At 43.5% G+C, this 13,817-nt stretch overlaps 1 protein-coding gene across 7 annotated transcripts in view; it reads right to left on the reverse strand.

The window, feature by feature from the left end:
* Positions 1–13,817, reverse strand: part of mapt.L (microtubule associated protein tau L homeolog) — a 45,611-nt gene that overhangs the window by 7,456 nt on the left and 24,338 nt on the right. For 2 of the 7 annotated variants that reach the window (XM_041575535.1, XM_041575534.1), the window contains exons 3-13: positions 9,687–9,770; positions 9,199–9,252; positions 7,894–8,520; positions 4,713–4,762; positions 3,292–3,477; positions 2,738–2,849; positions 2,259–2,312; positions 1,199–1,458; positions 587–679; positions 317–398; positions 111–220 (exon numbers count right to left, since the gene is read on the reverse strand). In XM_041575535.1, the coding sequence (XP_041431469.1) occupies positions 111–220; positions 317–398; positions 587–679; positions 1,199–1,458; positions 2,259–2,312; positions 2,738–2,849; positions 3,292–3,477; positions 4,713–4,762; positions 7,894–8,520; positions 9,199–9,252; positions 9,687–9,770 (1,712 nt within the window). 7 annotated transcript variants of the gene reach the window in all.

Below are 13,817 nucleotides of genomic sequence, written 5' to 3' on the forward strand. Positions count from 1 at the left end.
CTGGATTCGTTGCATCCCTAATATGGAGATTATCTATCTGCCCACTAATTTTTGATTTGATCCACACTGTCTTGGCTTCCTGTTCCGTGCTGCTCTCAAACCCGCCGTACCTTTTTCGCGCCCCCTCCGGGTACATGAGTTACATTGTCCAGGGATCCGATCTTTGACTGAATCTTGTCAAACTCCAGTTTCTCTGATTTTAATTCCACGTTGCCTCCCCCTGGGCAAGAGAAGAAACAAATAGGTGAGCAAAGTGTTGGCCGTGCAGGTGGGATTGGTGCCGGCCAATAACAGGAATCCCGAAGGCTCGTTGTACCTGGTTTGTGGTGGATGTTGACAAAAGATCCGCACTTGGAAGTGACACGGGTCAGATCGATGGGCTTGTGAGTGATCTGTATCTGAGAGATAAAGAGAGGAAAGTGAGAATCCCAAGGAGAGGAACAGGTTTCCTGATGTGATGGTTCCAGATATGTTGTAAAGAGTTAATATGATAATTACAACGGTAACTAGACTGTACATTATGGACACACACTAAATGTTGCACAACTACAACGTCCAAAGAAAGGATGAAGGCGGGGCCACTTACTGCTCCTCCTCCTGGGACATGTTTCAGGTTGTCCTTTGAGCCACACTTGGACTGCACGTTGCCCAAATCCACCTTCTTGTGAACTATCTGCACCTGTAAAGAGAAGAACAAAGGTAAGTCGAGGAATGGAATAGATACAAGGGCAATGGTCTGCACCCGAAAAGGAGAAGGAAAAGCTAAAACTAAGTAAGATTTATCAGAAAGCTCTATATAAATACACCAGTAAACCCTCAAAGTAATGCTGCTCTGAGTCCTCTGTCAAAATAAACATCACATTTCTTTCCTTCTATTGTGTACTCATGGGCTTCTGTATCAGACTTCCTGTTTTCAGCTTAAACCTCCAGGGCTAGGGCTTGAGCATGCTCAGTTTGCTCCTCTCTCCACCCTCCCTGCTGTAATCTGAGCCCAGAGCTATGAGTGAGCAGGGAGAGACTCAGGCAGGAAGTGATGTCACACCAAGCTAATATGGCAGCTGCTATCCTAAACAAACATAAAACAATTCTAGAGCTGATAAAGCATTCTGCAGAATAAATATAGTGTTATAGCTTGCACTATTGTGGCTAATCTATTGGCAATAAACTGCTCCTTCTCCTTTAAACGCCTCCCTGGTACCTTGCCGCCTCCTGGCTGATGCCGAATGTTATCCGTGGAGCCGATCTTTGAGCGCACGTTCTTCAGGTCAGGCATTGCTGCTGGGCTAGTGACTGGCTGAAGGCGGCTCTTGGCAGACGCTGGGGATTTGGGAGGGGTGCGAATGACGGCAATCTTTTTGGGCTCTCGGTTTGTGGGTGTCTGTGAAGAAGAGCGTCCAGTTGGAGTGCCGGGTGATCCAGGACTGCTGTACCCACTCCTCTCGCCAGATTTGGATTCTGCTGCAACAAGGGTTAAATTGCATTAGAACTGAACAAGAGGATAACAACAGGACAATCCAAACGGGTCCAATCACAGGACCGGAAACCCTGAAATCATCCTGGAACTGCAACACCAGCTGTCAGCCGATTGCAATATCCAGCCCCCGGCACACTGAGCTATGTGCATTTTGATTGTGCCAGAGGCTATTTTTGGTTCCAAAAATGTTCCGGGACTTTCCAAGAACCACCATTATACTGTATAATTGTACACATATCCACAGTACCCACAGATTGAATATAATGACCAGTATATATATCGCATGGGTATAGCCTGAGAGTGGTGATGTCATGACATTAAAGGGGTTGTTCCCCTTTAAATGAACGTAGAGAGAGATATTCTGAGACAATTTGCAGTTGGTTTTCATTTTTTATTATTTGTGGCTTTTGACTTATTTAGCTTTTTATTCAGTATCTCTCCAGTTTGCAATTTCAGCCATCTAGTTGCTAGGGTCCAAATTGCCCTAGCAACCATGCACTGATTTGAACAAGAGACTGGAATATGAATAGGAGAGGCCTGAATAGAAAGATGAGTCATAAGTAGCAATAACCATACATATCTAGCCTTACAGAGCATTTGTTTTTTTAAATGGGGTGACCCCCATTTGAAATCTGGAGTCAAAAGAAGAAGTCAAATAATTCAAATACGATATATAAAAAAAAAAACATAGAAAAGTTGCTTAGAATTAGCCATTCTATAACTTACTGAAAGTTAACTTAAAGGTGAACCAGCCCTATAATGACACGGTATAGGGGACACTCACCTCTGTCTGGTTTTCCCATACTGGACGGTGGCTTTCTCTGATCCCTTCTGACGGCTGTTAGAAAAGCAACATATTCATTACAGAGAGTCCTGACATACAGAATCAAACCGACTGCAGCATCATAGATTAGTAACAGGTATCACGTTATCAGAAACCTTCCCATATCATACTGTATGTCTGTATTAGCTTGGCTGCTCAGTTTACCATGTACTCTCCCCTCTCACTTCTGTATCTCATTCCCTGTGCCATTAAATAAATTCCCCAGGCTCCTCTGTCCTGTATCTCTCCCTCTCCTGTTCCCTTTCTCTGTATAATGCCCCTTTCTATTCCCACCAGCTCTATTGGCACTTGGAAGACTGCTGGTTGGCACTTAGTGATCTTTATCATCTTCCCTCAACTCATACTCTGCGTGTGCCAACCATATCATGGCACACAAACGCATCCAAACTGGCACCGTTTTCAAAACCATACCAACTTACTACTAGGGGGGGTCTTGGGGATGGATGAAGTCTTTGCTGGGATTCTGGAGGCGGTGGGTGTGTTCCTTGAAGCAGTGAGCTTGGCTGTAGCACTTTCTGGACCTCCATCCTCCTGGCAACAAAAGTTCATATATGAAGGTCTTTCTTTACCAAAGTATCTGGCACGGGTAGGGGTGCAAGTATCCCCTGTATGGGCCTAATAAGAACCTGCTTTGGTAAATCCTGTGCACATTGATTTCACATTTTGCTGGGAATAGGGATGTACCAAATCCAGGATTCGGCCTCTTTCAGCAGGATTCTGCCCGGCCAAAACAAATCCGCATATGCAAATTAGGGGTGGGGAGGAAAATAGCGTGACAAGGAACTAAGAAATATTTCCCTCTTCCGACTCCTAATTTGCTTATGCAAATTAGGATTCAGTTTGGTATTCGGCGAATCCAAAATAGTTGATTCGGTGCATCCCTAACTGGGAATCATCTAAAGATGGCAATTTTATATTATATTAGCTTTATTCCGCTGAGGAGCCCGCTGAGCATTCACTTTGCTTTCCTTACCTTGGCTCTGTGCAGCCTTGTGGTAATGCCCAACTGGCCAACTGTACCGAGTGATGTTCTCTGGCTGCTCCGTACAGAGGAGGCGGCTGGACTGGAGGGACTTTTTAAGGTGCTAGAGGAGGGTGACTTGTGGGGAACAGTGTGTAGCCTGCTGGGATGTTTGGCTGGGGGGTGTTTGGTGGAAATCTTCAGAATGCAAAACAGAACATGAAAGAAACAGCCAAATAAAATGAAAATCAAAGATAAAAAGAAAATTAAACAAATGCAGATGGGAAAGGTAAGAGCAGAGCTTTGAGGTGCAATCGGTTACACTATGGGGTACATAATCAGGGGGCGCATGGAATAAAACTCAGGTTCATAATTTGGACACATTACATGCTTGTGGCACCTTCGGATTTTTGCACCTTAAAGCAAAGCTCTTGGATGAATCAAACTTAAGAAGATTGCTGGATTGAACAAAAGTATGAAAAAAAATAATGGTCTTGATTGGAGGGTGACGGAGATTGTCTGTCTGCACTCGGATAAGATGCAGGGGTACAAGATCCAGGGTAGGGGGAGGAGGCAAAGGACCTTAAAATGCTCAAAAAAATCTGTGTCTCTATAGAAAGAATAATCCGGAACCAATTTTCTCTAGAAGTGAAATGATCAGGATCCTGTGTCTCCCCAACAGGCAGAACGAGCAGGATCCTGTGTCCTGAAATCGATATCGTCATTGAGAGCACCATTAACAAATTTCTTTTCTTTAAACGCCTTTATTGGAACATGGGCTCTGACCCAAACACTCGGCAATGTTTTATCAAGGCACAGTGACAATATAGATTTCAGTAAACGAGTTGGAGGTGGAAACTGTGGGACTTGCACCAGATTGATGCAAATTGGAAGGCACAAGTGCTGACTCAATAACCTCTAGGATCCTGTGTCCCCCCCAACAGGCAGAACCAGCAGGATCCTGTGTCCCCAACAGGCACAATGAGCAGAAACCTGTGTCCCCCAAAAGGCAGAATGAGCAAAATCCTGTGTCCCCCCAACAAGCAGGATCCTGTGTCCCCAACAGGCACAATGAGCAGAAACCTGTGTCCCCCAAAAGGCAGAATGAGCAAAATCCTGTGTCCCCCCAACAAGCAGGATCCTGTGTCCCCAACAGGCACAATGAGCAGAAACCTGTGTCCCTCCAAAAGGCAGAACTAGCAGGATGCTGTGCACCCCAAAAGGCAGAATAAGCATAAACCTGTGTCCCCCCAAAATGCAGAACGAGCAGGATCCTGTCCCCCCAACAGCCAAAATGATCAGAAACCTCCAAAAGGCAGAAGGAGCAGGATGTCTTTCTGTACAGGTTGAATTAAAGTTTTCTACTCTTATTGTGAAGACAGTGAGGGAACCTGGAATGTTTCTGCAGATCCAGTTGGACCTTGTCTACTCACCTGCGCTCCTTTTTCCTGCGAGTCGGTCTCGTGTTTCTCCTGCTCATGTGCTGCAAAAACAAAGACACCCTGTCACCCCCGGCAATAACAAAGGCCACTCGTGAGACAATCTGTGGGTTAGCGGGTTAGATCCAACCAGTCATGCAATCAAGTCTTTAGCAAGGAAACCCCAGGGTCACGCTCTCTCTTAAACACGTGGTAATATACAAAACTATGGAATATCCAGAGAATTCCCTTCTGCAACGGGTACAAGAGTAAAGGCAACAATAGACAGACACTGGGATAATCCTTGGGGTTACTGAGATATTGACCCCTAACAAGAAGATCACGGTCAGTCCAGTCCTTGACTCAGTCTTTGGAGTCTCTTGATGTCTGAAGGTGATCAGTCAAACTATGGATCGTCCCCAAGAAGACTTTATTTACATCCGGGACATTTCACCCCATGTGCTTGGTGGTCTTCCAGCCAGAGGTCTTCCGCCTCATCACCCTCACAGGTATTTGAGGTCAGGATTTGAAGAAACGATGAACTATAAATAGTGACAGTTACAAGCTACTATTTTATTATTACAGAGAAAAAGGAAATCTTCTTAAAAATTTGGATACAATGGAGTCTATGTGAGATGGCCATCCTGCAATTCGGAGATTTTTTAGCAATAGAATAAAATTGTCAGGATAATTCAAGTACATGGGATCCATTATCTGGAAACCCGTTATCCAGACGGAAAGGCCGTCTCCCATAGACGGTTTTATCCAAATAATCTAAATTTCCATAACTGTGTAATAATAAAACAGTCGCTTGTACTTGACCCCAACAAAGATAAAATGAATCCTTATTGGAGGCAAAACCAGCGGGTTTATTTAATGTTTACACAATTTTCTAGTAGACTTAAGTTGTGGAGATCCAAATTATAAAAAGATCCATTATCCAGAAAACCCCAGGTCCCAAGCATTCTGGATAACAGGTCCCATATCTGTATAGTATAAAATTTCAAATAAGCCCCCCCCCCATAAAACGAGTTCCTGCCTTCTCCTATTCTGGGTATATTTACAATTTCAGAAAAAAATTCAAAACAATAAGGGTGGTTTTTGCCCTTTAAATTAAATTCTGCACAAGCACTAATTTATACTTTGTGTGGCAATTGACCTTATAGGGGCTGACCAATGAGTTCCTCAGCCAATCAGAACACAAGGCAACTGTAGGGCTACAGTCTGATTGGGTCATACACACGGAGAGCCGTACGGCATGGATCCAGAGTGTTGGCTTAGACAGACGTATATGAAGACGCTGACAGATTTTTAGATGGTAAGCTCTTTTGTCCTCTTGCATCGGTTATTGGCTGTATTTTTTTTATGTGTATGTTCATTGTATATGTCCATTAACTATGCAGTGCTGCAGAATATGTTGGTGCTTTATAAACAGGCATTAACAATAAAATGAATAGTAATCCAATCAGACTGAATGGGGGTTTATTATAGGGGCCCGTGCCTGAACCAATAGTGGGGCAGCCGTACTGCCTTGACCATACAACCACCGATACTCCATAGCAGGCTCGTCCGATCCGTAACCCTCTAGATGCTGAACTACAACTCCCCTGAATCCCTCTTACTGCAAGGTTGAGAGCTGGAAATCTCATTAAGTGCAGTCTCCCCTTAAATATGACCCCAAATTAACAGTCCAGGTAGATTTTCCCAAATGGAAGTGATCAGATGCCTCCATAACCAGTAAATCAGCACACTCCAATGGACACAGTTTGACTAAAATCTAAATACTTTGCACTTGTGACAATAAATTATCCCTAATGTGTGTTCAGATGAATAAGCCTTCATTAGATAAGAATAGAAAAAACAATATAATGGAATGTAAACAGTCTAAACACATGATCTCGGAGCGATTGTCTAAGCACTTTTGCAACTAATGTCTTGATTTCTCATTTTCGAGATATTTGCAGTGTTTAAATAATGGATTTGAAACAACAGCGCCACCTGCTGGTCATCAGGCAACCGGCTGAAAGTTAATTTCCTGAGAAAGGAAACATTTTGTTGCTTAAAACTGACAACAGAAATAACTGGAGCGGAGACTCTTCTCTGCTCACTGACTTCGTTTTCTGAGAATCGGGAAACGGCTGTCGAGCCAACCAGCAGTTGGAGTTGCTGTTTCAAATTCATTATATTTAGCAAAAATACAAAGACAGCTCTGATCGATTTTACATTATTTTGATTGGAGGGCGGCATCAGCGGAGAAAACACACAGTGTGATATCTGCCTTATGAATATACCCATCTTTAGAGCTGATTTATAAAGACAGAAGTGCAGCAGCCAATAGCAGCCAATCAGATTACTGCTTTCATCTTCAAGTGGTAGCAAATCAAAATGAACCTCCGATTGGGTGAAATAGGCAACTGCCCTGGTGCAACCTGCCAATAGGATAAACCAATATCTGTCTCTTCTAGTTGGATGCCAATGGGGCTCATTTATCAACACTGGACAAATAAGCCCATGGGCAGTAACCTATAGCAACCAATCAGTGCTTGGCTTTTTTTTCCAGGCAGCTGCAGGTAGAACAATGAATGCCATAGTTTGATTGGTTGCCATGGATAACTGTCCATGGACAATTTTGCCCCCCAATGGGTCTTACACAGACTTACACAGATGGATTCACCTGGAAATCTAGGCCTTATTCATTCCTGCTCTTCATGACTGTGACACATCTGCTTCTTAAGTAAAATGTATGTACATAGGCTAAAGTGAGAGGCCTGGCAGAATAGGATACGACACTTGCCTACTTGCTAGAAATGTTAATATTATGGGTTGAGTTAAAGGGCTTATTTACTAAAGCCTTGAGGCTTCATGAATGGGCAAGTGAAATCATGGACTTCCACCGTTAAGATCCTTAGTAAATATGCCCCGTGGTGAAGGAGGATGAAGAGTGATCATGCAAACAGGTCATGCAATGGAAGCAAAAAAAAATGGCAAACTAAAACAAAACCCCACAAACCAAGTCATGAAGAAATCAAACCGAAAATGGATGAGGAAAGAAGGAGCAGACTGACTAACTGCTCGTGTGAAGAAGAAGTCTGATGGGATTCTTTCAAGCGGGTTTGGAAAAGCAAAAAGGCAGCCCAGGGAGGCCAGAGGAGGCTGTGGAAGGCTGGGCATTACTAGCGGAGAACCGGCAACACACCTTTAGGAACTGGCACCCGACTGACTGGTATTCCTGATCCGTGCGCTGGCACTCGCTTGCGAGGGGACTTCAGCTTTTCCTCGGTGGTATCAGCAATTCCTACATCTTCGCTCTCCGCCTCTTTGCCGTTGATAGGTATGTTGGCATCGATCTCCACTTGGTAGACGGACACTGAAGCTCGTGGGCGTGTCTGACCCACGGAGAAAGAACTGGCCGGTATGTCCACATATGGCTCCTCAATTTCCTTCTGCTCGTGTTTATTATCTTCCAGGAATATCGGATCAGTCCCAGTGCCGTTAGTCTGAGGCTGTTCTACCGGAGACAACTCCTCTTCATCCTCATCATCCTGCCTCATCTCACAGCCTTCATCGACTTGCTCTTCCCACCCTTCTGTGTCCTCTTCACAGATTTCTAGATTCACGTCCTTGCCATTTGATTCTTTATAATAGTCTTCCTCTAGAGCTGATTCAACCACACCACTGCTTATAGCCGCCTTGTCTGCTTGAGACTCCCCGTCGGCTTCTTCTGTAATCCCATAATCCTCAGCGTGTGCCGTTACTTTCACAGCTGCCGCCATTGTGTCCGGCTCACGTTCCTGTCCTGCGGTTGCTAGAAGTGCAATCTCCTCTGGGGTTGGAGGTAAGAATGGCAAGTTTGATGAAGTCACATACACATGATGTCATGAATATGACTTATTTCTATACTACCCAGAAGGCCTGCACAGTATTATTACTCATTCATACAAGCTGTGTTTTTATATAACACTATAGGGCCCCAAATGATTGACTATAAAAACTAAATTCCTTACCCTAAGTGTAAACTGAATAAACAGGGATGGCAGAACAAATGTAAAAAAAAAAATAATAAGACCTGAACATGAGCTATGTAACTGCCCCCGGTCCTATTTAGCAGGAACCATCATTTTATTCACCTTTCCTAGATTGTAATCGCAGCAGAACTGGCAAGACGGGGCAATAAACTTTAGGAGTTTACTTGAGGGTATTCAGAAGGCTGTCTGTGGTCTAGAAACTAAGGTGCAGTAATGGGTAATAAGGTGAGAATAATTGCACAGCGGAGACATCTGGATCTGTACTAACAGGTGTATCCTCCAGACCTATGAAATAGAAGACAATTTCTGGGAAAGCAGCTTTGTTGCGTCATGTCAATTATCGTGTTTTTGTGTCTCGGAGTGTCTGTACTTGTACAAAGGCTAAGCCTGACCAACCTGCTTTGTGCCAAATGCAACATGACATGGAAGCTGTTGTAGGAAAAGGTTTCCATGGCTTACACATTTCTAACTAGTACCTGCATTACCTGCGGCGTGGTCCTGTTGACTGGGGGAATGCCCAACGGCAGCTTCTGTAGGACACATAAAGGGACATTTATATGTGTGCATTCCATTCTCATCATCAACGGCTGCCGTTTTGATCACTTGGCACAAGCTGGTAATGATAGGCCCTACGACTTCTGTAATGTGATCCCTTTGGCGTACAATGAGGGCAAACAATGGCCGCCTTTAACCTTGGTTGCAGGTGTCGCCCCTATTTCCATGTGCCCATAGTCCCCAGGCTCCAGCCAGAAACGTATCAGTAACTTTCCCGAGGAACACCAAACCATTTGTCAAGGAAAGATCTGAAATAAGTGGAAATCTATTCCGCATAGAGCATAATAATGCCACAAAGTGAACTCCGTGTGATGTCTAGTGGGTGAGATGTAATTGACCAGTGCCTATTTGGTATTCAGCCAGTTCATAAAATTCAAAGTATGAGCGTTTATTGTCATTATTATCTTACCAGTCGTTCCTTCAGGGATCTGTGCACGGACCTGGCTTCTCACTGCTTCCCCATTCGCTAGTTCCTCCTGCACCGAGGCCGCATCTAACACAGGGGAATAATAAATATTAAATAATAAATATACCCCTTTATTTCAGGCAGATTATCTTCAGGTCAGCACCACTTGCTCTGCCCATTATTTCAAATGTTATTATGCCGTATTACTTATTACCTTTGTGTGTCCCCTCCATATTGAAAGGAAATTATAACCACAATGTACTTTCAAATTAGTTGTTGCTAGAGCCTTTCCTTCCCTTATGGATGTAGGGGTATAAGAGGGGTGGGTAAAGACTCTACTTATGTTTAAAAACACCTTTAAAACATTACTAGAGCTTACAAGACGTTTAGAGATACACAAAATAACCTTGCTATTGTACATCGAATTAGTATTCACCCCCAAATCTAATCCTTATCATTTTGGGGTACCAGTAATGATCACCCAAGGGGACAATCACATCACACCCCTTAACCTGCAAGCCAGTTACAGGCCAATCTCTGCACCCTATACTAGTAAAACGTGCTTTATGTGCCTGGCTTTTGCACTTTGCCCCTGATTGTAAATGAGATGCATTATGCAAGAACCCCTAATAATAAACGCGTTCATGTTGAAATATTTATAGCTGTGGATTGTGTGGGCAGTTCCATTCTGCTACAGCCCACGCTGTTGAGTTAAAGAGTTCAATTCGGAAAAGCAATTTAAAAAAAAAAAAAAATTCAGAGGAAGCTCAGTTGATTTATGGGGTAAAGCATCCGAGGAAAACAGTAGCTCATTCCAAACTTTCCGCTCTGTAGAGCAGCAGCCGGTGTATGTATGGCTGCACCAAAGTTCGTGTATCATTTTATGATAGAGGAATCCCTCTCCGGAAATGAGAGCTCACGAGGATATACAAAATACCAGAGGGGTTGAGTAGGAGCAGCGATTGTGACTGTGGATAGACGTTTTACGGATTAACACCGCCATTCCAGCATTGTATCTGTTCTGCTCCTTTCTTCCATTGCGTTTTATCCAATGTGGGGTTCCAAAAACAAAGGGGGCGGAAACGAATGAACATGTTCTAGACCAGTGATCCCCAACCAGTAGCTCGTGAGTAACATGTTGCTCTCCAACCCCTTGGATGTTGCTCTCAGCGGTCTCAAATCAGGTGATTATTTTTGAATTCCAGGCTTAGAAGCAAGTTTTAATCGCATAAAAACAAAGTAAAGTGCCAAGTAGAGCCTCTTGTAGACTGCCAAACCTAGGGGCAACCAAATAGCTAATCACAGCCCTTATTTGGCACCCCAAGGGACTTTTTCATGCTTGTGTTGCTCCCCAACTCTTTTTACATTTGAATGTGGCTCATGGGTAAAAAAGGTTGGGGATCCCTGTTCTAGACGAATACTACTGAACATTCTAGCACAAACACACTGGGGCTCGTTAACTAACACAAGTGCAGGGTGCAAAAACTGAGCCATATTCCTACCCGTGGGCAGAACTATGGGGTAGATTCACTAATGAGCGAATATTGGCTAGTGTCAGCTTAGCACACCTCGCGCAAATGCGCTACGCCAATTCACTAATATGCAAACACTGGAGACTTTTCACTAGCATTACTTCGGCAGTGCGAGCATTTCATAGCGAAGATGCGCTAGCGTTCTTGATCTTGCGCTTAGGTCAATTTGCAGATGGTGGGTAATTTAAAGTTTTTAGTGAATCTGCCCCATATCTCACAGTTCAAGCCTAATTGCAGACGAGTGCCCGTGATTTAATTACGTTCAAAAGTTCTTGGGAAAATATTATTGGGCAATAAGCTACTGGTCCCCAAGGCACCACTTATAAACACTTCACAAAAATTATCCCATAGCTCAAAGTCCATAAAAATCAATTATTATTCAAATCACATAATAAAAAAATATTTTCATGCTGACCGCTTGACAGTCCACCTAACTATGAAAATAACTTTTTATTATTATTTTTTAGGTATTTATAAGTGGGGCTCGTGATTTACCAAACTGGCGTCTATGCTGGTAAATCAAGTTGGTAAATCAAGTGCAAGCAGCGATGATTGTGACAACGGAATGTGTGCGATTTATTAGGAAGTAACTTCTCCTTATAGTAAGTGTTAATTCCAGAGCTACGTGTTTTAGTGTAACGCTCAAGAATATAGGAGTGCGCACAAATGAATAGCCACAGTTTTGCACATTGCATTTGCATAAGTCCTGCCGGGTTTTCTAGCAGGGTTTTCTGGCGTGTGCCCCTTACCTACGAGATGCTTACAGAAAAATGGCTCCACCTCTGCTATCACTAAAGGCTCTATGGTAAGCTTACTATTCATCCCCGTTTCATGGGGACAGGCCCCATTTCAGGACCTCGGTTAGAAAGTGCCCCATGAAGCATCCCCGTCTGCAGAATAATCTTTAAAAAAATCAGGGCCAAAAATGCATAATTCTACAGGCAGGGGCCCAGGAGAGAGCAAGCTAGAGTCCACAAAAAAAGTGGGCACTCTGTGGAAGGAGGGGAGGATTTTCAGGTGCGGGTGGGTATAGATGCGGGTCGCGGGTCTCATCTAAATTTCTTATCTTATGTAATATTGTCTATATTTTACTCCTATTAAAGTTTTACAAAGCTTGTTTCTGTCCCCGCCCACTTTTGATGACATCGCAGTTTGCAGCACCATCACTTCCTGTGTGATGGTGGTCGGCGGGTTGCAGATAAGGCAGTAGTGGGTCCTGGCCGTGTAGTGGATTAAGTGGATAAATATGCGAGTTGTGGTTTGGGTCGCTGGCTGCGGGTTCGGGTCTTAGAGATTGGTTCCGCGCAGGACTCTAGAGCAAGCAGGCAGCAGGCTGATGACATCACGAGGAGACTGAAGAGGAAAGGAGCGTCTATGCATCTCTGGTGGAGTCGGCTGATCAGGCAGGATTGTGTTCCAGTATCCAGTCTCCCCCCCTCCTTCCAGACGATCAGTGGCAGGCTGAGAATGCTGGTAATGTTCTGTTTATTTTCTTGTCTGTCTCACTTAGTTTCACTCCCCCCTCAATGCTTTTGTTTTAGCTGTTTCACCTAGTTTCTCTCATTGTGCCACCATTAACCCTTTCCTTACCTTTAATTAGAAAATATTGCCTCTATGCCATCCTACTATGAATTCTGGGGGTATTTCATATGGAATTGACTCTATACCATCCTACTATGAATTCTGGGGGTATTTTATATGGAATTGCCTCTATGCCATCCTACTATGAATTCTGGGGGTACTGTACATGGAATTGCCTCTATACCATCCTACTATGAATTCTGGGGTATTGTACATGGAATTGCCTCTATACCATCCTACTATGAATTCTGGGGGTATTGTACATGGAATTGCCTCTATACCATCCTACTATGAATTCTGGGGTATTGTACATGGAATTGCCTCTATACCATCCTACTATGAATTCTGGGGGTATTGTACATGGAATTGCCTGTATGCCATCCTACTATGAATTCTGGGGGTATTGTACATGGAATTGCCTCTATACCATCCTACTATGAATTCTGGGGTATTGTACATGGAATTGCCTCTATACCATCCTACTATGAATTCTGGGGTATTGTACATGGAATTGCCACTACGTTCATTAATATATTCGCAGAGAGTGTATTTGTAAAATGGGGAGTGTTTAGTGGGTGGGGGGGGTGTCAACATTCCCCTCTATCCCCAGATTTCTTTCCATAAATCTGGTCACCTTACTCTATGGGGTATATTTATCAAAGAGTGAAGTTAGAGATCGCCACAGTCCTCTAGAGTAAAATTCTGCCACTCCATTTGTTTCTATGGTATTTTTAAAGGCGTATTCATCAAAGGGTGAAAGTTCAAAAAATTAACCTAGAGAGGCGGTATTTCACTATAGCAGACTGTGGTTAACTATAACTTCACTCTTTGATAAATATCTTCAATAGCTGTGAGAGGAGCCAATGCGGCCAATACTTTTGAGAAGTGAATCTGTATCAGCCATGCTAGGATAACAAAAGGTGTTACAGGGGAACAATCAGCACGACGTTCCTGAGGCTTCTGGATGAAAAGCCAAATATAATAAGATTCAAATATACAATAAGGATCATTGTGAAAAGTT

Source organism: Xenopus laevis, chromosome 9_10L, assembly GCF_017654675.1.
Source record: "Xenopus laevis strain J_2021 chromosome 9_10L, Xenopus_laevis_v10.1, whole genome shotgun sequence".
NCBI lineage: Eukaryota > Metazoa > Chordata > Amphibia > Anura > Pipidae > Xenopus > Xenopus laevis.